Here is a 24,381-nt window from a genome sequence, read left to right as displayed (position 1 = left end):
TCAATTTATACCCCACCCTCAGTACAAGCAAGCTTAAGACCTTGATTTTTCCAGCTATTTCACATCCCTTTAATCAGCAAAACCGAAATCTGAATAAAAATAAATTATGACTAAAACCTGCATATTATTTTCTGTGCTTTTGGGGCTGTAGAATTCATATTATCCCCTTCCAGCATGAAATCAGACCTGGTGTGCCTTTGCAGAGTGTCAAGCGCAAGATCCTCTGTTTCTCACTGCTATAACACAATACAAATATCAAACAATAGTTGAAGTAAATGACAGATTTTGAAAAACTGTACCTACAAATATATTATATGCATCTTGAAGATAAGAAAAAAAGCCAGTCACAAACATTTCATAGAACATGAAACACTTTGGTGGCTGTAATACATCAGTGTAACAAAGTGGTTGACTTCACGTAAAGATTTTTCTCATTTGCAGACTCCTTGATTCTGACAGCTGAATGCAGTTAACAGGCAATAAAGTGATGCATACTTGATCTCCCTTTTGATATGCTGTTTTGCATCTTTTACAAAGCTTCTAAGTAAGTTTTTAATTTGTGGGAAATGTGCAAGACACAAAAATACATAGTTATATTACACTGTTTCTTTCAGACAGCTGTTAGAAGTCAGCTATTCGATGCTTACCTAAAGCTGACAGCGACACTTGATATTCACCGTAACAGGGTTTACTGACCTGGTAGGTAGAAAGTAATAGTCATCCATAGCAAGTCAGTGTGTCCACGGCTACACACTTTCCGAACACTTCAATATCTAGCAATCTTCCTATGATAGCCTCACTTCCAAAATGACAACTTTATTCTTTTAAACAAAAAAAGTCTGAAAAACAGAAAAATATTTTTAAATGGCTGCAGCAAACCAGGGTATTTTCATTTATGCTTTGCCCGAACAGCTGAGGTTATCTCAGACCTTAGTAACAGACTTTGTAAGAAAAACTTCCCGCTTGTACTCAAGCAATCACCAGACAGCATTCCGCTTGTATGAAAATAATATACCTTTAATTTATTTACAAGACTGACCAACTGGATGAAGTGGCTGTACTTCAGATGCACCGAAATAGCTTTCATTAGTGAACTATGTCACTACTCATATGTCTGTATTTTCTTGATATCAGTTATAAAACATACAATCAAACAAATCATGAAAGGGCTGTGAAGAGTGAGATAAAAGGAATGTATACAACAATCAGAAGTTAAGAGGAAAAAAACAATTAAAATTTTTCTATACCCACTTTCAAAAATATAATTTTAAAAGGTGAAAATTGTTTTTTCACTACTCAGATAATATGAATTGACTGAATTTGTTACTTAATGTCAACATCTACAGTAAAAGCCAGTACATCTCAAATTTGCATGCTAGCTAGGAACATCTGTCAATTGTAGAAAAGCTTAATGCAGATCAAATTCTTCTGGGAGCTTCAACATCACTAAGTGGCAAAACATGTAGGACATTAATATAAGAAAATGCATTTCTTACCTTCTGGCCAGCTATTCACAACAACAGATTAAACAGTTGTTAATATTTTCTGTAATTATTTTATCTCCCATAAAAGTGCATGTAAAAAAATTCACAGAGGTGCTAGGTAGCATACAATTACAAGTGAAAGTCTTGGTTTCTGATACATTCAGTTTGCTAAATTTATGCTAAAATGAAAGATGCAGATATTGTGGTATCAGTTCTTTATCTTTGGTAAAATTTTTTCATTTTTTATTATAGCCATATTTGCTTTGATATCCATCTTGTGCATGGTCTGCTATTATTTAAACCAACAGGAAACATTTGTATGGATATAAACAGTATCAGTGTATTATTTAGTACATTCATGATTTTCTTCATACATTCTTTGAGAATGTCGCTAGCATATGGGGAAAATGAGCAAATGCTACTAACTATTATGATTTACTCCCAGTTTAACATAATACTTTTACTAGTTCTTGCCATCAGGAAAAAAACGTTCTGTTTTGCTTTTAAAAGAAAGGGATCCGTATGACTCTAAGAGCAGTAAATTCTAAAAATCTGAAAGTAAAAATATCAAATATTTTGTACTTTCTTACAAATGCTAAAATAGAAAATTACCCTGGAACTGGCTTAAAATTTGACACTATGACCCATCTAAGTAAACAACAAAAAAGGACCACAGACAACATCAACAATTGCTCTAAGGTGTTCGAGCGATGGTCAGTAAGCAATCACTGTCTTTACTGTCTTAAAAATTCACGTTTGACTCTCTCTCACCATTTCTATCAGTATTAAAAGAAGGAAAAAAAGGTGAGGAAAAAAGAGAAGAGAAAAATAGTTTTAAAGCAGCACTCTCCAGTGACAAGTCATACAGCAAATTCACATTGGGTACAGGGTGATCTTTGTTACACTTTAATATATTAATGATGCAAACCTGACTGTATGAACCTAAGTTATACATACACAGTTATGCCTCCAAATAGCTACTAATTACAATTACACTAAATCAATTTGGCAAAGTGAGGGAATTCAATATTCCTACACCCAAAATATCCAGGTGCTGCTGCATTTAAGCAAAGAATGAGTTACATTACCACAGCTCGCAATAGGGGATCCTGAAACACTGAATTTTATCACAAAACCCATCTTTGCACATACTTTTTATATCTGCAATTCAGTATGAACACTGGAAACCTTTGGAATCATGATTTTGATAGTAAGGTCTAAAATTTTTCCAAGTTTTTGTTTCAGGTCTTTTTGCTGTTAGCAAATATCTTTGCTATTTTAAGAACACAGCAGCAAGCAGGCGATGGCAAGACATTCCATGGGTACCCGCCTGGGTCTGTTCTGACACGCTTTATTCAAACATCCTCTGTCACACCAGCAGTGACACTGGACAAAAGAAAAGAACTCACAGGGGCAGGATCAAGCTTGTCCTGTCAAGATTAAAAAAAACATCAACCAAAAATTCACATTGTGTCTGTGCTCACATCTCAGTTTCTCAACAGCTCATTCTTGGGTTTAGAAATAAAACCTGGGTGATGGCCAAAAATGCAAATGACACCATTCTGACCCATTCTTTGACATGGTTTTATTGTTTTCAATATCTCGGTATCATCAAGAACAGAACAAATATGAAACTGCAATTACTGTAGAAACAAAGTCCAATATTCCAATGATTTCCAGTGAACATGGCACTTTCAAATTGAAATTAAGGTTAAATTTCAAACTCTGAATGAAGTCACAAGACTTGTTTAGAAGGGTACAATGAAGAACTGCCCCTGAAGAGCACAGTGATTTAAAAAAAAATTGTTTATTATTAGAAAGTGACAAAACCCAGAAGATGCAGAAATGGGGAGTGGAGTAATACAGTTTCAATACATGCACCAGTGTAAATCATGCTCTTAGCGAGTCACTGATAGTGCTATCATTGATGATTTACGGTCTTTACCCATGTACAAATGTAGTAAGCCACTTCCCACTGCTGTGGTGCCCACATAATCGCAACACACACATTAAAAAGCAACAAACTCAGCGCCTGACTGTCCTAGACGCTGATCACCCTCAGCTCTTGACAGGCCCCTCAGTCTAAACCAAAGCATAATCCTGACAATAATTTAGTGGTCAAAGTCTTAGGAATTTAAAGAATCTGTCACTTTTTTTGTTTTCTTTGCTTTTTTCAGTATATCACACTTTTTTCTGTTAGGACGCCGGCATCTTTCATCAATGCTCGGTATACATTCATAATGCCATACTTCTTCCATTTTCTCCACAGGGTAAACTGCCTCCACGTAATGACGTATCAGTCTCAGTCTGATAGGATCGAGCTGTTTTTTGTTACAAGCACCTGAATGGTTGTATTGCAGCCTGAGATTCTCTGGAGTAAAGAGTTCAGGAAAGAGTCTTACAAGAAGCCTGGCAGCAAAGTTGCCGACTGACAGGCTCTGCTGCACTATCTCTCTTACCTCCTTATCAGACAGCAAATACAGAGAAGGCACAGGGAAGTCTGGATTTGGAACAACGAGCTCATCAAGCGGTATCTTGCAAAAATCCTTGCTGCTTCTTTCTGGCGGCAGTGGTGGCCCTTCAAATTCCTCTCGAAACCTCTCAGGGTTTATTACATAGCTGAGAAATTCCCTCCTGTCGGGCCCTGGCACATGGATTCTCCGTTGCTGTTGGTACGAGCGCCTTTGCTCCGTGTCTCTACGTCGACACCGCTCATCAAGCTTCCCAACAAACTCCAGTGTCCACACTCTGTCATTCTTTGCTCTGGGATACAGTATCTGCACATAATGTCGAATTAATTTAATTCTAGTGGGGTCAAGCTGTTTCTTGCCTAAAGATCCACTACAGTTGTATTGCTTCCGTAAGTTTTCATGAGTAAACAGTTCAGGAAATAAGAGAACAAGCAATCGAGAGGCAAAGTTGCCTATGGAAAGGCTGCTTTCATATATGCTTTTAATCTGTTCTTTGTTCAACAGGTAATCCGGGACAGGGACATCAAAATCGGGAGGGGGAAAGTCAAGTTTGTCGAAGTCTATGGGTACAAGCCAAATTTTTTTTGAGCGTCTACCTGGTTTTTCATATTCAAAACTGTCTTCCACTTTTATGATTGACACATCATCTGGTAAACTAGAAGAATCATAATAGTCATCTCTCATCTGATCACATTCACTTCCATCCATATATGTGTTTTCTAGCTCATCGTTTATTCGCTGCACACATTGCTGCAACCAGGCTTCTTCTTCTTGTACATCTGGAAAGTAAATTTCAGTGTACCTACGGATTATTTGAAGCCGATGAGGATCCAGCAGCTGTCTTCCGGAGTCTCCAAAGCAGCTGTACCTTTCAGCTAATTTTCTGTGGTCAAAGAGTTCTGGAAACAATCGGTGCAACAAGAAAACAGAAAACTCCCCTGGAGAAGAAGCTTCATCTAAAAATTCATTGAGATCCTGAGCATCCAGCATGTAATCTGAGGCAATGGCACTACTCCTGTCTAAGGACAAAGCTTCATCCTGCTCTTTATCATCAATAAAATGAGAGGATTCGACTTGCTCAGTCTCATAAAAACTGGACGACTGCACGTTCTGCTGACTGTTTTCCATTTCCCTTTGAGCCCAAAATCTATTGAAAAAATCATTGACTTGAGGCAAACATTCCACCTGCCACACAGCTGTATTCTTCACAGAAGGATAACAAACTTCCACATAGTTACGGATCAGCTGCAGATGAAGAGATTCAAGTTTCCTCTTGTTGAGAAAGCCGCATGCGCTGCAGCTTCTGCTGAACTCATCATCGCTGAAAAGCTCTGGGAAGAGCTGCACCAACAGCCGGCAAGCAAGGTCTCCACCTGATGTGCTCTGATCCATGATTTGTTTGAGCTCCGCAGAAGTCAGCTGGTACTCCGGGGGAGGCTTGAAGTCTGCAACAGACTCTGCTGGACTGACTTGTTTTTTAATTCTGCTAACCTCCAGAGACAACAGGTCAACTTTACTGTGAAGCTGAGTCATATTGGTATTGAGGGTGTTAAGTGTGTAGAACATTTTCTGTATCAAAGAATATATATTTGGGTCAGAATCTGTGGTGGCTGCTGTTACAGCAATGGCTGCAGCCGAGTCCCTTTTGCGTTGGTCATTCAAAGTCCGAAGAGGCAAGGGACTGCTGGGGTTGATTTTTTCAAACAACTCATAGGAAGCAAACTGCTCTGCTCCTGGTGGGTTCTTCTTCTCTGTGATTTTGTGTGAGATGCCATAGAGAGGTTTTTTGTAAGATGGAGTGGTTATGTCACTGAAAGATTCTTCTTCACAGAGCCACGTTACGTTAGAATTCTTGTTCTTGTTTGCCTGCTCTGTATTTACCTGAGTGGGTGAGCCAGTATCTCTGGTTTTCAAGTTTGAAAGGGGACCCTTTAAATGAATAAATATTCTATTAGTAAGACTGCCTTCAAAATATTAGCTATAAATATGTAGCATACATATGCAAAGTCAAATTTTCTCCAGAGGACTTAGCTGTGTTAAATACATCAGAATCAATAAATTCATTATATAAAAAAATAAAAAGACAGTAAAGTATTAGTGAAGGTGGTTTTGTTTGTTTGTTTGTTTTGGTCATGTTTTTCTCCATGGAATAGAAACGCAGTAATAACCCTTAGTACTCTTAAATCACAGAGCTCTAAATGCTCTCACAAATCAAGTATCATTATGCTTCACCTCGCATACGAGGATCTTGGGCTGTAAAGAATTTAGGTGGCAACAAGTCAGCAGCAGAGCCAAGAATAGAATCTAGGTTTTCTGACTCCTGGTCTTGTGACCTTGCCACTGCCTCCAACAACTGCATTTAACGTTCCAGCACTCTCTTTCAGTTTAGCTTTTGAAAATACCTCAAAGGCTATAAGATACCCAAATTATGCTTCTTTTCTTACTCAAGTGAACTGTAATTAAAAAAAGAAAAAAGTCAATTTAAATAATACAAAATTAAGAACAAAGTGAAAAGCACCTTGGTATTGCCTTTCTAAAAAGGGAAGCCCAAGATTTATTTATTTCTGAAAGGCAGGAAGTTTGGACTCATGTGTATCTAATTTTCTAAATTATTTATATAAGAACCAGTAATGATCTCTTAAGGAATTACTGTTTTCAATAATTTCTAACTCTTCTGCTTGAAATGGAAAGCAAGAATTTTCACCAACCCACTGCAAATATGCAGGGCTTGGGTGGGTTGGTTTTTTTTTTGTGAACACATGGATATTGCACATAGAATATTTAGGAAGCTAAATAGATACAACAGAATCAAAATCCAACATACAGAATTCAAACATGAGAAAACACTCACAGATTTTAGAGAAGACTGTACCAAAATATTTTGCTTGGCTTGTTCCACAGAACATTAATTAGATAAAAACCCACAGAATCTGAATTTAAGTATTGAAACAAATGAAACACAGACTTGAGGTCTGAGAGCCACAAGCAATTTGAAATCCTAGTGAAGACCCTGCTACATCCTACAGTGGGGAACTTGAATTAAAAGTTCCTCTGAAAAAAACAGAACTGTAACATTCATGAAATTGATGGGGACCCTATGTGCACTCACACTTGGCATCTGCTTACTGCAGTGACAAACTGCATCTAATTACTTTTTAATTTCTAATGCAATGTATACTCAAAAAAGGCTCAGAAAAAAACAAGCTGGTTTCCACTCCAAGTTTAGAAACAAGCATATTCAATGAAGTTGAAGATGTGAAGTATCATTCACATCATACAACCCTATATATGAAACCTCATGCTTTTCACATCCAAAGTTGTATGGACAGACAGATGATAAAATGAAAACATAAATGCGAGGGCAATGTATTTCACAGATATCTGCAGAATTCCTAGCCATGGTGGGCTTACACCTGATGTCCAGATCCCATTTAGAAGACTGTTCTTCCAGTCCCACTCATACAGCACATTTGCTAGGAGGACAGCAAGGAACTAGAGTCCTGTAACACCATCAGCTATTAAAGGGTGACTTTTACCCCAGCAAGTGGTATGATATGCCCTAACTAAATCAGCTCTTTGTGACTTGTAAAATACCAGAACACAAAAGAATTGTGAGCAAACTGAGATCCACACTGCTCCCACCTAACTATAGGGTCCTATGTTGGGTCTGAAGTCATACACTACCTATACTTGTCAGTGGAGAAACAGAAGTATTTCCAGATGGCAACAGAACTCTCCCAAATAGACATCACCTGAAAGCAAGTCATTAAAATCTGCACTGACAATAAACATACTTCTGCTCCCCAGTCACACATCCAGACCAAATTACAAACTTCTTTTACCATTTTAAAGAACAAAACAAAACTGCAATTCTGGAGAATACATTTCTTATGCATACAGTGTGATCTGCTACCTAAATAGCTAGTTCTTCCATTAACATTCCTGTTTACAGGGAATACTACAAATATTCCTTCACGTATAGAGTCCGATTCATTCAATTCCTTCTCTACTAAATAGCTTGCCAGGGGGCTGTCAGTTTTGATCAGAACTCCTGCTGTACCTTTTCCCCAATTATTTATGTAATAAAACTTGGCAATGTGGGAGTAACATCTATTAATGCATACCTCACACAGAGCCAGGGAACAGCAACACTAGAATGTATTAAACAGTACAAATTCATTGTCTTCATTTATCTTACTGCACTTTGAAGTGAATATTGTGGAAGTCTGCGTTATCAGTTTTGGATGCACTGCTCTGGAGGAGGAGAAGTGTTCATGCTAAGAACTACAGCAGATCTCTGCTGTGATGGCAGCAAAACTTCTGTGCTTTCACTAATGCAGCTCAGAGTGTATGGATCTTCTTGCAGAACAGATCTGGTTATCTGCGTTTCAGAAACACATAGTCACTGTTTGACTAATGGATGACAACACATTTGGGCCTACATTTAAAGACTTTTTGTTCCAGATATATTCTGGTTTTATTTCCTTTTGCTTTCAATTATCTTGTCTTTATACAGTTTCCATCTGGGAACAGCACTATTCACAGCATAAATACATGGCTTTTCATAAATTCTCCAATTAAACTGGTATGTAATACTTTAAAATCCATTTTGTGTACACTGATCTTTAAACATCAGTGTATTTCAGATAATACTACACCCATTTAAGATTATCAGTTTTAAAGTACCATCAAAAAAATAAGCAAGATAATGTCCTATGAGATTCAAACTACATAAAATAGTGCTGCTTTTTATACTACATTTGCATAGCAAGTTTTTATATTATATGCATTCTTTGAGAATTTGCAAAATGCAGTATTTTGATAAACATCAATCAATTTAAATAATTGTGAAATAGTCTCCCACATTATCTCTCTGACTCCTAAAGCCAAGTTTTAAAAGTTGTTTAGTTATTGCTCTGTTCAGTGCTAAAGTCCAGCACTTTGTTTATTATGCTTAATAAACAAAGTCTAAACATCTGTAAGAATACAGAGCATAATATTCTAGCATATGAGTAAAGAATAATAAACACATGAGCAAGAACCACTTAAAGAGGTTCTATCAAACACATAAGAACTTAAAAATGCCCTATAAATAAACTTTTGTAACTTCTTTAAATCTTTGACACTTAAAAAAAAAAAAAGAGAAAATGAATTTCTGGTTATGAAATGACAATCAGAATTAACAAATAAAAGGGAAATGTCTTCTGAAAGTCATTTAGTAACACAATCACCAGCCCAACAGCACAGTTACATAACATAAGTAGTACAGCTCTGCTTATACCATACACAGATGCCTATGTGACTTGTAGTAAAAATATACTACAAAGCACAATATTCTCAAAAATAATTAACATTTTGTTCTCCATTTAATTAGAAATAGTTAAAGAAGTCATCAACTAAACAAAAATATTGGTATTAGATAAGTAACTTAAAAAACGTAGTCAGGATTGAGGACTATTTCTGGTCAGTTATTTAACTAAACATGCTGATTCTCTGGGTCACTCAAGAATGAATTTTCGTCATTGGGTCACTTTCTGATATTCTCAAGTCCAAAGTTCTAATGAATTTAAAACTAAATTTAAAAATTTATTAAAGGCAAACAGTAAAATGCAACCCAAGCACAGTTCAGAGACCATTATGAAGCTTAAGAATCTGAATGCATGTCTTAAGGTCCTTTCCATCTCTAACTATTCCATGATTCTATGATTCTGTGTAAAACATTATAAAAAGAGAAATGAAAAAAAAAAAGTGTAATATGATTAAAACCTACCTACCACAGGCATTCAGGGAAAAAAGCAGCCCCAAGAAGTCAGAGAGACGACAGTTAAGAAAAGGAAATATGAAGAGCTATGGCTAGGAAGGAGAAATGAAATGCGCAAATACAACACGCAATAACTGCCTAGGTAGCAGAACAGCAGAAAGGGTACGTGAATTAGAGTAGGTCACAAACTAAATATAACCCAGGGCCTGTCTGAAGTTATTCAAAAGAGGATGAATTTGAATCTAGGTTATTTTAATAAAGTGCTGAGTGTGAGGAACAGGAGGTTATTACACTGCATTAGAGGGTGTTAGAAGAGATGTGACTACCCAGCACTGGACATTACCCTTTCAGGAGTCTCACAAGAACAACAAAAATGTAAGGTCAGTTCTGAAGAAGAACTGAAACCCCAGAATTTTAGTCTTGGAGTGAAAGGCTGAGGGTGGACAACACCTCATAAATTTTCCCATGTGCAGATGACTTTTCTAGGAACAGATGATCACTGCTCTCCCTACTGAAAAGAACAGGGACAAAAAGAAACTTGCTCAGTTTCAGTAAAGATTAATGAAAATCTCTGATTGCTAGAGAGGTGAAACGCTAGAACAGGATAATGGAAGAGACTGAGCATCTCCTCCATTGCCTGGACAAACATCTGGAGTGTCATAAGTTGGATGCTGCACCCAAAGTTGTTATATATTCTGTTCTTGATATGCTGAAGTCTTCTGCATCCCTGCATTTTTATCTTTCAAATAACGCACAAATTTATACTTGTCTTACTGACACTGAAATCTGTGTCACAGAAGGAAGCCCTGATTCCATCACTGAGGATCCAGCTGAAGGGCTGTATGACATGAGAGGGACTATAATCAGAGTCACAGTCAATTAATCCAAATCACTACCTGCTCCTACATTCTCTGACAAACAACAAAAGTATACTTCATATGAATGAATGAACCTGTAACTGTATTTCATATATATAATTGCTCCCACATTATTTAAAGAAATACCCAGACAAGTAATATGTGCAAACCTGGTTAAGATTAACCACATTTGCCTTGAACTCATTACTAATGCAAGTCTAATTAAATGACTGGCATTTTGCTTGGAGCAGCAACAAATTTAGCCTATAAAATATGAGCAGAAAAATCACAGAATCGTGTACAGAGAAGTCACCTCTTGTGTAAAGCGTCTTTTCTTCACGCTGGGTAAGACATCTTGCTGGCTTCCATCGCAACCAAGTGAGGTCTGCTTCCGTTTGTTGGAATCCTGCAGGAAAGTACCTGTGCCATCCAGTGAGTGCTTCTCGGCAGATCTGGATGATACTGAGCAGTCTAGAGCTTCATCTTCATTTTCTGTTTCTACTTTCACAACATTATTTTTAGGAATTTTTACTGCAAAAAAAAGAAGGTTTAGAAAGATAAAGCACTCTCTCCAGAAAACCATGACACCCATAATACAAACTTTCAGGTTTTGTTTCTTTTTATGAAAATGTGTTTTTGAAGATCATCATTATTTTTTATGACTTGTACAATAAGCGTATGCTGAGGCCACCCAAAAGACAAGTTTTTATTAAGCTAGGAACCATTCAGTCATACAGTAAATCACAGTTTCTTCCCCAAAGAGTCTAAAGTATAAACAAATAAAGTTACAGTAGGAAGATTTATTTGGAAGGGGGGAAGGACGCAGAGCAGAAAATACAATGAGTAATAACGATAATGGTGAATTTTAGATAGTTTTTTTAAAAACCTTATTGTAATTTGTCTTGATCCAAGCACATTTTTTAGCAGGTTACAAAGGCTTTAATTCAACAAGTATTTTTGCCTGATCATAAGTTACATAAAATGTAGTATTTTACCTTCATCTTCATCAGTGATTTCAGCTGAATTCATCTTCTATCTCACTAAAGAACAAAACAAAAATAAGTATCAGCATCTTTTGGCATCAGGAAATATCTACATCTGCTTTTATAATCAGAAAATAATATATATAATATACTTTTAATCTAGAGCCATTAGGCATTAGCAGCCCACAGATAATTTCCACATTTGTAATAATTTTCAGTAAATTTCACGGCCATCTATAGAACTGCCTACGTGCAAACCATACTGCAGACAACATATGACAGCTAGGAAAGTATTTAAAACAGTCTTTTTCTGCTATGGAGAAAAATAAAAGCCACCTTCTTTATAAAATATCTTGGCAGTATATAAATGGAAGTTAACTGCATTACACTCTCCATCCTGTACCAAGTCACCACTTCTTATTACAGTCAAATGTTTTTGTATTGTCATTGTGGGTGACCCAAAGTCATCAGAGAAGGAAAACTCATCATAAACTATAATACACATGCTGCAGTCAAGTTTTCATTTAAAAATCTTTGATCTTTTGGTATGGTTTGCATCAGTTCAAGCAGAGCCCTCTGCAGATCTACAGTAACTCCTTTTTTTCTGTTAGCCTCTAAATAATGTAGGAATATTTTTTGTAAGGAAAACCAAACATATGTATTATTCTAGCATGATTTTAGCATTACTTCTCACATGAAGAACTCAGCTGTACTTCTGTTACATGGAAAACTAATTTTGCAAGTTTGGGGGCAAACCTCAATCTGTGAACATGTTCCTAAAAGATACTCCAAATCTTTTGGGGATCTACAAAGCAAACAACTCAATCAGATCTCGCTGACCGTTATAGGGCACACAGATGCAAACTGACACTCAGTTGGCAAGCTGGTGACTTGTAAACTGTCACCCACCGCTCGTTCATCTAAACAGAGCATTAGGTTTACTTGGCCCCAGAATATTATTGCTTTACATTTTCACAGTTGCTTTCTTCTTCCTGCCTATCTTTTAGCCAAGGTCTGACATCAAAACAGGCTTATCTCTGGCTGGAGTAAGTGAATAAAACCAATCAATCAAAAGCATACATACAGCCCAGGGGTGGGAATTACAATGAAATTTAGAAAAGGGATGGGGAGAGAAAGAGACAGGCTCTGGTAAGAGTCTCTACCTTTCTTTTGAACAGTGTTGAACAGAAGTACTTTTTCAAAACAAAAGCCCAGACTATTAAAAACTCTGTAAACACTTTAATACTGTGCAGCTATAAATTTTTCTTCTTCAGGAACTGATGGCTGTTAACAGTAAGTAATGAGGCCACGTTCTGGATAAGATTTTGTACAACTGCACGTGTAATGCACACAGACCGAAACAAAAGATGCATGCAGTTGTAATACCAGCTCATATCGGGCCACTCTAGAAGCCAAAATACTCTTTGATGCCCTGGTCTTCAACATGGCCCCTAAATACAGCCTTGTAAAGGGCATCCTCAAGAGAATAACAAGAGATTTGACTTCATCATCACGTCATCAGGAAGTCTCTCTCAGTTGGATGTACAGCTACTGCAAACCCCTTAGATAGCTACTCCTTTTAACCACCGTAATTCCCTCTTTCAGGACTTGCATTTAGTAACTGATCCTCATATAAATTATGCCAACTTTACAATACTATAATCACATCACTTAAAGTTCTGCAAACTCCTGCACAGACATAATAATATGAACCTAAGTCGCCCACACCAACTTTTAAACCACTTGATATACACCAGTGAGGGTTAATATCAAGTCTTACTAACTCAACAGGACTTAGGAATGTAGACACAGCCACTACAGCTCTTTATGGAAAACCCTAAAACAGTGTACTTCATACAGCACCATCAAAAAGCTACACTGGACCTTAAGAAAAGCACATAGTCGTAATTGTTCATATGGTCATAAATTGATATTCAATGCCTAGATCTTACAGTTTTCCAGGCTGCAGCAGGCTTAGCTCTGAACGATGTGGTACAAGACCAGCATGTGCCAGTGCTCAAGAAGCATGACAAGAGTCATTTTGTGAGGGCCAGAGGTGACAGTAAACGAATCAGCTGGTACCACTACAGAACATTCTGTAATGGAAATCAAAATGGTTTTCCAGATAATCCTAGATTGCTCTATCACAGCAAAACATGACAAGATGATAAACACAGAGCCAGAATACTACTATAAAGGTAGCACCAGATAGAACAACACGAAATATTTAGGAGAGGCTATAGGGAATTGTATTTTCTTTCTAACTCTGGCTATTACTGCTACTCAAATAGGAAAAATGGTGCAGGAGAATTCCTCTGGGAGAATACAAACAAACTGGAAGGAGAAGATAAATGAGGAGCTGCATAACCACTCTTTAAAACTGGAAAAAAGTGAAACTAAAGCAAAGCACATACCCTGGTTAAGAGTTAGCTTCCTAAAAGAGGCAACACCAGAAGACCAAAGCTATCCCAAACTCAGGTCAAGTAACATTAAGTCAATTGTTTCACATATTTAAAACAGTGGTACTACTTTGGTTGATGTCTTCTTTTTTTTAAAAAAAAAACAACTGCCAGAATACAATTAGAAGAGAATAGTCAAACCCAGCATCAGAATCAATGAAACCTAGAAAGAATGGGCTTTGTATTCCATAGAATCTGCCTGTCTTCGTAGGAGAAGGTGCTCCAGCCCTTTGGTCATCTTTGTGGCTTCCTCTGGACTTGCTCCATCAGGTCCATGTCCCTCTTAATGCTAGGAGCCCCAGATGTGGATGCAGTGCTCCAGGTGGGGTTTCACAAGAGCGGAGGGAGAGAATCAACTCCCTTGACCTGCTGGCAACACTTCCTCTGATGCAGCTCAGGACACGGTTGGCTTTCTGGGCTGCAGGCTCACATTGCTGGATCATATTCAGTTTCTTGTCAATCAACACCCCCAAATCCTTCTCCTCAGGGCTGCTCTCAATCCATTCTCTGCCCAATGTGTATTAGTGCCTGGGATTGCCCTGGCCCAGCTGCAGGACCCTGCACTTGGCCTTGTTGAACTTCCTGAAGTTCACACTGGCCCACCTCACAAGTGTGTCAAGGTCCCTCTGGATGGCATTCCTTCCCTCCAGCGTATCAACCGAACCACACAGCTTGGTGTCATCGGCAAATTTGCTGAGGGCACACTCAATCCCACTGTCCATGTCACTGACTAAGATGTTAAACAGCACCAGTCCCAGTACCAACCCCTGAGGAACACCATTTGTCACTGGTCTCCACCTGGACATCAAGCCATTGACTGCAACTCTTTGAGTGTGACCATCCTTATCCTTATCCTTATTCACCGACTGGTCCATCCATCAAATCCACGTCTCTCCAGTTTAGAGACAATTTTTGAACTCTTTAATGCCAAACAAAGCATGAGGTCCAACCTTTTCCTTTTTGGGAGTCCCAGTAATATCTCTCTCCTTACCAGGTTTCTTGTCTTCTTAGTGAGATTTGTAAGAACTTGAACATTGTGAGAAAATGAAGCACATGTAGAAGCTTCTGATGAGAGACAGGATTCAACTACCCCTCTGATTTCCTGCCTCATAGTTCCATCTACTCCCTTGGTCAAGCATGGGTGTCCACCTCAGTCAAGCATGGGTGAGCCCTTCCATCTTGATGAACTGACAGAAGACAATTCACTTCTTTCTCTTCTGGGTTATTTTTCTGCTAATTCAGAGTGGTGAAGGGTAAGGCAAGTAAGTGGCCCCCGGTAAGGAGTATGCATGAGGCTTGTGACAGAAAGGAAGGATTAAAACCAACCTCTCTCATACCAGAAAGCCACTACCTTGGTTCAACCATTTCATGAAACTTCACCTATCATCTATTTACACCACCATCTTGCTTCAAATTTGGGTAGCAATGGACTTGCCTATGGGAAGGGGAAAAGTCTGTGTGCTTGTGCTAGCATGTCCATGCTTGTATGCATATGTAAGGTTAACAATAATTCTGTTGATTGTTTAAAGTCCACTACAGATAAAACATTTCAGATTCTTTAAACTACTGATTACAATGAATCAGTACTTATGAATAATAGTTATTGACTCCCTAGAAGATGCAGCAGTGTCAAAATCTGTTTTGAGTTTGCATTCTGGGCCAGATTGTGAGAATAAACAAAGTTGGAAGTAAAAATGAACTAAAAGAACCTAGGACAAAAAAGTGCAAATCAAGTCAGAAATGGGTCCAGTAAAGCAAATACCTGACTGTCCTGGGTTCAGCAGTTGCAGTAGCACTGCACCAGCTACCACGAAGGAGAAACATGACTGCTACTGCTGAACCCAGGACACTGACAATTGTTCCTTGTCATGTGGAGTACACAAACACATTACATTCTTATATGTCTCTTTTCAAAACAGAAGATACATACATTTATCATCCTTAGCCTAATACTGACTCAATGCTATCTACAGGACAGCAGTTAGCTAGTTCTGGGAAGGAGTGTGTTGAGTTCCAGCTTCTGTGCTGAAGCTGGAAACACAGGTCGACAGCCGTAACTGACAGAGCAACCAGCCTTGGCAACACCTTGCTGAGACACAGACGGATGCTGCAGTACATCCTGGTTTTTGGTGAAAAAGAGGATCTGGAAGAAGCATTCTAAAACATACCAAACACCTACAACAGCAGCTAGGTCAATAGCTAGATCTTGATCCTAATGAAGTTCACTGGAGCTATAGTTTAAGCACCAGTATTTCCACCTGAAATGACCAAAAATATGGTGCTTTACAAAATATGAACACAAAACTTGAACTTCAAGTTTTAAGGGTTTTGCTTGTAAATAGTTTAGCTTGTGAACCAAGTTGTTTTATAAGGATTTTCTCTGGGTTCTTTGGTTCCTATCTTGTATATAAATAAAAAAAAAGTCTGAACAGTTCAGAAACACCTAACAAAACAGACCTACAATCAGTAAATGAACATACTGTTTCTCTATGCTTGCACTAGAACATGGGTAAAACTCAAAAAGTATAAATCTTGTAACCCTTATTATGGATCCCACACCCCTGAACACTAAAAATGAAGCAAATAGCTAGTACTCTAATTGTCATTTCAAGAGACTGAGCCTTTGATTAATGGTATTCTAGTACAGTCATTACCTAACACTGTCTAATGTAGAATAAACAGTAAGATGTGTAGCACTTGGACAAATTCAACAATCAAGGAAGAAGAGGTAAACAGACCCCATCCTCACAACACAAACAGTAAGTCATCAGATTTTACTGCCTACATTTCATCTACTGAGAACAGTTGTCTTGAAAAGAGTATGTGGTTTTTAACTTCTACATAATTCATGTCACAAGAAATAAACACTGTACTTATGTATCAGAATGTACTCACCTTCCCATTTAAACTGCCTAGACAGCTACTAGTGCTGGTACTGCATGGATACCTGTGTGAGCCATTGCTAGGCGTCATGCAACAAGAGTCTGTGTGATGCCAGCGCTCACTTGGGAAAACAGAAACATTACTTTGAGCTCAGCCCTCCAGACTCACCCACACATCCTGACACTTCTGAAACAGTTAAGGAAGATGAACCAAAAAGGATGCTTTTCTTAAGGTGCTCAGAGCTTTGTTCTTCCAAGAGAAGTAAATAAAAATAAGTAGATTTTTAATCACGTAACCGAGAATACCGTTCTTTTTAAACTAAGGCACAATGAGCCTATTTGCAAAGAACTGATGCGATATATAGCACTGTGTCCTTCTACTTCAAGTTAAGCTACTTCTAATAAACTGAGTCACATTACAATGAAACTCTAGACACCAATCTAAGTGTTGTTTGATTTGCGATCTTGTGATTTGCAGCAAGATCCGGGCATCCCACTCAGCTATTAGCTAAATTTTAAGTGGTTATAGATTCCAGATACCAATTTTCTGCTGGAACTGCTGCACTAGGAGAAGCTCCTCAGCATCTGGCCTGCTGGCTAAGATTCAACAGCCATTTTCAGAACACGCTCAGTACTATGGGAATCTATAGAGGACAGTCATAAATAAGTGTAGGGTATTTCACTTACCAATGGCACAGTGCTTAAAGAGGCATCCGGGAGCCAGAAAAATCTGGTGAGTTTTTTTTTGTTGCGGGGTGTTTTCTGTGTGTGTGTGTGTCTGTGTTTGGGGTTTTCTGGTTGTTTTTTTGTTCGTTTTGCTTTATTTCCTTTCTTTATTTTATTCTTTTTCTTTTTTTTTTTTTTCCCTGCACTCTGTTTTGCAGCAGAGGCAAGAATTCAGATCCCCAAATCCTAGAAGAGCAATCTAATCATCTGGTTATGGCACACCGAGGGGGCAAGCAGGAAGAGCTGTGGGCCAGAGCACAAGGGGACAGGGAAAGAAGAGGGGGTCCCAGCGCACCTTGGCTGTCACTATAGGCCGAATCCTCTTCCCATAGAGCCTGCTCTCCCTTCTTCTCATCTGATTAGATGATGAATGAGACAACTCAACAAAGGGACTTAATGTTCCCTACTTCACTGGTATCACTAGACACAGACCTCTCTTCAAAGGACTTACCAGGTTATGATGCTTAATTGTACCTCTGTACCATTTTGGTAACAACATTCAACATTCAAATGGTATAAATCACAGCTAGCAGGGAAACTCAGTGCATAGCACAATGCTGTGAGTTTCAAAGCATGGAAGAATACCTTAAAAATTAGGGCATTTAGTGCATCATGCTGCTTTTGCAAGTAGAGCAAAAATGTGATCCTTTTATCAAAAACAAGCCTAACCAAAATATGCATTGAAGCTTTAAGGATTTAAAGCACTTAGGTACAAAAGATTTTATGAGTAAGGGAGCAAATTGCAAAACATACTCTAAATGTATTTCAGTCTCATATCATCTAGTATAATGCATAAAGCTACTTAGAAGTACCTACTTATTGGTACACAGTACAGAATTGAATCATAAACTTAAGTTCAATCATTCCATAACATGCATTCTTCTCCCATTTACCACCTAACAATTACTCATGTGTTGGATCTGGAGGATACTTTCCCTACCTGTGACCTACTTACGACTGTGACCACTGTAACAGCACAATGCAAACAGAAAAGATCTTACTGACAACATCAAGGCAGTTTGCTGCATCCACAATCATTCTTATAAAATGTGTGATGGACCACTTTCAAATTCTGACATAACCCCCCCAAAAAAACCCAAAACCAAACCCTAAAAGTCCACCAGAAAAATTACTGTTGTTCTGCTATTCATAACTAAAACAAAGTAACTCTTTACTCTTCAAATTCCCTTATCTAATGTAAAAAGTCCTGAAAACAAAACAAACAAACAAAAAAGGCAGTGCAAAAACTGCACAGAAAACTACAGAAGTGCACACATGCTGTCTGTGGAAATCAATTCTGACTTCATAGCCCTTGTTAATGATACTAACAAATGTAAGCGATTCATTGTCTTAACTAATATACTCCAATAAGAATGCCTGTTATCAGTTTTATACATTTGCTATTTATAATTTAAATGCTCGCATAACATCGTACTGTTCAGCTCATCAATGCATAGCAAATGTGTAGATGCTACTTCTTAAAGGCACACCATCCCACTAAATATTTTAGCATCTTCATGTACGTGGGAAGGAATGTCTCTAATTCGTCATTATTGATTATAAAAATGTTTTTAGAAATACAGGAATTTAGATACTGTATATCATGAAATGTTCATTCCTTTTAAAGCCTCATGGTGGTGGTACGCTGCTTCATATATAAAACTCAGAGGCTTCAATGAGAAGTATTCTACTCGAGTGTTGTTTGCTTATGAAGACATGAAATGTTCCTTACATTTTGGTCAAAACTTAGGATACATGTGTTTGCTAATAATGTTAAATATGCGTTTAACAGCCTATGTGGATATAAGCTATTCAATTTCCTTACCATTATCATGCAGTGAAAGATACAACACTCCTCTTAAAGCACAGGTAACCTAGTGAAGTTAATGGTGGCAATACCAAAAAAGCTGGTATTTGGAAGGAGGTAACATTGGCTAAATTTTACAATGAACTGTACGCTGAACTGCTGATTCACAGCCAAAGTAGCACCTCCTCCTACACATACTTTCCTGTAACAGGACTTTTATCACAACATTGCAATGGTATTATGCTATGTAGTTAAAGAGTGTGGTTTACCCAGAGCCCACCAAAACTACTGTACACATATTCATCCTCAGTAAGGGACAATGATTAATCACTCTAGTAGCTAGATACTCACTGGACAGTCAAGCGTCTGTGGTCCTGCTCCCTCTCTTCGAGTCTGTTGGTATTTCATATGAAACATGCACTGGATAAAGCACAGAGAGCAACCGATGTGTCCCAAGGTAAGAAGACCACGCACTCAAAAGCTGGGGTAGGTAGGTGGAAACATTGGTGGAAGCAGTCCTGTCCCACACAGGTGAGGAGAGGGCTGCTCTAACCACACAGTGACAGCGTGAAATACCATCCCTCATGATGCTTTAGAAGAACAATTCCCGCGTAATGCTTTGAAATGTCAACAGCAAACACCCATTCCCAACACCCAGCCCTGCAGTCCCAGGAGGAGACAGGAAGGAAGGCACGCACCACTGCTCAGGCTGCCCAGGAGCTGCCTCCTGCTCAGCATGTGTGTTGCTTTCCAGGCTGTCTCTTGGAAAACTCTCCTGCTGGGATGCAGAAGCAAACCTAGAGAACTGCGAGTTCTGAGTTCTGTGCTGAGAGCCAAGTAATCTGCATCTTTTACTTCCTAGCTGTATCACTGGGCTCAGTAATTTCAATATTGCAGTTATCCTAGGGGTACATCTGATTCCTCCAACTTGTCCAAAACCAACATAACTCACATTAAATTCAACTGAATTACACATACGTACTACTCCAAAATTGTGCTGTAAATTTCACTTTGTGGAGGCAATGTTTGCCTTCTGTACAATTCCACGGGCCAGTGATTTGACTTTAAATATTACAGAATTTTGACAAGGCCTTCTCAAAAAAACCCACCAAAAACAAAAAGCCAAACCAAATTAACAAACCACAAAGAAACCCCAAAAGAACATTGGTTTGCTTTTTTTTCCCCGTACTTCTCTGCATTCTCACTCTTATTTTCTATTTATCCTTCATTGATGAAAATCTCATAACCATACTCATCGGTACGATGTTCAGAATAAGCAACTAACTAGAAAGGGTCACTGCCAGTATGCTGCCTGAAACATTACCCATTAATGTTACAAATTACACCTGAAACTACTGTAACAGACAGAAACTGGGGAAAGAAGGGGAAATCCGTACTGTTTGATTTGTAGCCCTGACTGTACTTTGTATATCTTTAGTCAGGTTTCCTTATAACTTGTGACTTCTTGGAGCAAAAATTTTGAAAAGGCTGGAGCATGAAAAGGCAGCAGGATGAAGAAGTCTGATACCTGAAACCACGTTTATTAAGAAAAAAATCCCTGATTTAAAACTGACTACTCATCTTAAACTGAAATAAGAGTGTTGCTTCAGTTGATCAAACAATGAGCAAAATGCAAGCAGACAATACAAATACCAAAAGCAGAAGCTTTCTACTCTATCATTTTTGAGCATGCTGCTGAAGCCAAAAGTGGAGATTTTGAGTAAAATTTAGTCTTGATACCCAGTACTGACACTTGAAAAGTTAAATACCCTAGAAAAGAGTATTCTAACATTATAATCATGTTTGAACTATAAATACATGTAGAACAAGTTCTAAAACTATGAAAAAAGTGTATTTTTAAAAGCACCAGCAGATGTTGTTGGAAGCATTACTCTTACAGACAATAAAATTCCTATACTTAACATAGTTTGAAAACCTCCTCTGCTGCCCTGTGGAGAAGGACAGGAAGCCTCAAGCCTCCTGAAGCCAGCCTGCAGTGAGGGCACTTTGCCAACAGGACTTACGGGGCATGTTTTCACTTTGGGCCTTTATTTAATTTTAGTTACATCTGCAGATGCAGTTTTAAATAAAAATAATAAAAAAATCACTCCTCTCAGTTTTCCCACAAGTTGCCCAACACAGATGTTTTCTCAACCTGTCCCCTGTACTTTACCAAACACCAACTTAATCTTGCAGTGATCAGCAAAATACTAACCTAGCTTACTTCCAGCATTAATGCATCAATTTGGCTTCTCTTCAGTCAGGTGCTTTCCCTGGTCTATTAGAAACACTTTGTTTTCCTCAATGCTTCATTCTCTCTCCTCTCATTCTTCCCTTTTATTTTAAAATACTGCACCATGTGAACTTCATACAGACAACTTAAAATCTCCTCCGAACTGCATTCAACATTGCTTCATTTTTATCTACCAGACGTCTAAGCTATGAAAATACTTAGCAAAGATAGAAAGCGTAGTTGGCCCAGTGCTGACTTTGATATAGCGGGAGAGAAATCTATCAACACATAACGGCAACTATTTGTTTTATTAGATGTATTCATTCAAGTACATTAATAATCTGAATAGCAGGTATCAGCCAGAAGCAAAGAAGAGGTGTTTCTTCCCCTGTTTAAATGTCTCTGCCCCAAGGGTCGGGCACACACTGTTTTTATAGGTGGCAGCGACAAACTACCAGCACTTCAATCCAAAAAGCTCTGGGACTGCGTCAACGCTATGTGGCAGCTGTCACATGGTTGCTGGCCTGCCGCCGGCTCACATTCTGCTGCTTCAGAGTTTGTCCCCTTCTATTTACAAAAGGCTGTGTGGACATACCACAGGGGAAAGTAGGGTAGAGGCAGCGGGCAATGCAGGCAAGCCGGGCAAAGGCAGCAGGCAATTCCCCCGCGGTGGCCTTCTCCGGTCTCCCCAGTGCACCACGCACCCAGAACCGGCGTGAATTACCACTCTCTCGACGCTCTTGCCACCATTTTTCTCAAGCCAGACCCCAGCCCCATCTTTCACGGGGCCACGCCGCTCCACGGGCCCCTACGAAACCACTGCGCGCTGCGCCCCGGCGGGACCCGGTACCGGGAAGGAGGGGGAACCGCGCTCCGCCGCAGCTCCCCCCCCCCCGCGCCGCCGGGACTCCCCGCGGAGGGGCGGTGGCGGCGGAAGGCGCCACGTGGGAACGGCGCGGCGGCGTCGCTCCGCCCGGAGGCGGGGGCTTGCGGTGAGGACGCCCCGCGCGCCCCGCACGCGGCGGCCGGGGCCGCTTCCGCGGTCAGACCCACGAGCCCGAGGCGGCGGTGGCGGCAGCGGTTGGTGCTTCCGGTCCGAACCCTGCCCGGGCGGATCTATGTGGCCGGCTTGCGGCGGGGAGAGGAGGGAGGAGGGGATGAGGTGAGGCTGGAGGTGACGGCGGCGTGACCGTTCCAATCTCCCCGCTCCTTCTCTTCCCCCCCCCCCGCGCACCCCGCAGATGGAGGCACCGGGCAGGGCGCGCGTGCCCCGCGCCGCAGCGCTTCAGCACCGTTCCAAGTCACGAACAAAGAGCCCCCCGCGGCGGGGGGAGAGCGGCGGCGGAACCCCGAGCCGCTGCCGGGGGGGGAGGGGCCGACCCCGCGCCTCCCGCTCCCCCGCTCCGCTGGCGCGGCCCCTCTCCCGGTTCCTCCCCTACCCGCCGGGGCGGCGCTCCCCGCCGGGGGCTGCGCGGAGCGGCGCCCCTCCCGCCCGGCACGGGAGGCGAGCGGCGGCAGCGGCACTTACCTCAGCTCCGCGCGTGGGCACGGGAGCCCCGGGACGGCGGGGGCGGCTGGAGCGGCCGCCGCTGGTGCCCGCGTCTCCCCCCCCGCTCTTTGTGTGCGAGGGTCCGCGCGCTGCGCTCTCGCGTGACGTGACGGGACCGTGTGTCATTTCCGCACAAGGACACTGAGCCCCGACCCGCCGCGGCCAGCGCCACCCGCCGCCCCGGGGCAGGGGCAGAGGCAGAGGCGGGAGGGGAGGGGGGAGGAGCAGGCCGCTCTCCCCCCCGCCCCCCCCCCCATCCCCACCCCTTCGCCCTCTCGGCCGCCAGCGACAGGGAACGCGCGGTTCCCACTGGAGACCCCGCGCGCCCCCGCCACGCGCGCCCACTGGGCGCCAAGCGGGCAGCCCTACCGCCGGCCGCAGCTGCACCACGGCACCCCCCGTCCATCCCATCCCATCCACGCCTCCTTGCAAGAAGGCGCGCTCCCGTCGCGTGACGGGGACCGGGATGGGGATGGGGACGGGGACAAGACGGGGACGAGGCGCGCCCGCCGCAAGGCAGCGGCTGCGTGGAAGCGCGGCCTGGCTGGGCCGGGTGGCTCTGAGCCGGGCGCGGTCTCGCGTGTCCGCGGCGCGGGCAGCCGGTACACGGGCGCCACGGGCGGGCCGCGCACGTGCGTGCGGGGAGATCCGTCGGAGCGGGTGTTCGCACGGGACGACGGGACGCGACACAGCCGGGTCCGCGTGGCCGTGGGAGGTGACGGGGGGCGGCGGGCACGTGGTGGCGGCGCGGCCCCGCACCGCCGGTGTCCCCCTCCGCCTCCCGCGGCATGAGGTAAATGGATGCTGCCCCACTCCTGTCTCCTGGAGCCCCACAGCCCCGCGGCGCTTTGTGTGCGTGGAGCTGCGCTGCCCGCTCAGCCGAGGCAGCGGCAGGCTCCGTCCGTCCGGGCGAGCGGAGAGGCTGCCCGGCGGCTGTGAAGAGCCCGCCAGGGGCCGGAGCTGGCTGCGGAGCCCGTGAGTCCATCGCACCCCGCGCGTCCGTGCCGTGCGGCAGGCGGGCGGTGCGCGGGGGTGCCGCAAATGCTTCCTCACGCTCGTCCGCGGCCCCTGCGCGGGCACCGGCCCGGCCCGTGTGGGGTCCCGGCGCTGGCAGAGGCGCCGCAGCAGGCTGGCGGCACCCGTGGCAGCTGTGTCCGCCTTTATGTAAC

General features: G+C 41.6%; 1 protein-coding gene across 2 annotated transcripts; it reads right to left on the bottom strand.

Annotated features, from left to right (window-relative positions):
- Positions 1–996: 996 nt before the first annotated feature.
- Positions 997–23,581, bottom strand: BEND3 (BEN domain containing 3). Of its 2 annotated transcripts, none has more exons than XM_061460170.1 (4): positions 23,192–23,581; positions 11,569–11,613; positions 10,887–11,104; positions 997–5,884 (listed from the first exon to the last, which is right to left on the bottom strand). In XM_061460170.1, exons 2-4 carry the CDS (start codon positions 11,600–11,602, stop codon positions 3,611–3,613), a joined length of 2,526 nt encoding a protein of 841 aa, XP_061316154.1. In that variant the 5' UTR covers positions 11,603–11,613; positions 23,192–23,581; the 3' UTR covers positions 997–3,610. The 2 variants fall into 2 exon arrangements, with proteins under 2 accessions (XP_061316154.1, XP_061316155.1); XM_061460171.1 differs by lacking the exon at positions 11,569–11,613 and adding an exon at positions 9,730–9,808.
- Between the last annotated feature and the right edge of the window lie 800 nt (positions 23,582–24,381).

This window comes from Pezoporus flaviventris, unplaced genomic scaffold (genome assembly GCF_033815535.1).
Source record: "Pezoporus flaviventris isolate CSIRO_AGI_PZ_B2104156 unplaced genomic scaffold, CSIRO_AGI_Pfla_v1 ptg000031l, whole genome shotgun sequence".
In the NCBI taxonomy this organism is placed as follows: Eukaryota; Metazoa; Chordata; class Aves; order Psittaciformes; family Psittacidae; genus Pezoporus; species Pezoporus flaviventris.
This window is presented reverse-complemented; position numbering and strand designations above follow the sequence as displayed.

Excerpts from the sequence above, each read along its gene's own strand:
- BEND3 (XM_061460170.1), bottom strand. The coding sequence starts at position 11,602 with ATGAATTCAGCTGAAATCACTGATGAAGATGAAG. Across the intron at positions 11,105-11,568 it reads AATCACTGATGAAGATGAAG|TAAAAATTCCTAAAAATAAT; the intron begins GTAAAATACTAC and ends TTTTTTTTGCAG. Across the intron at positions 5,885-10,886 it reads AAAGACGCTTTACACAAGAG|GGTCCCCTTTCAAACTTGAA; the intron begins GTGACTTCTCTG and ends ATTCATTTAAAG.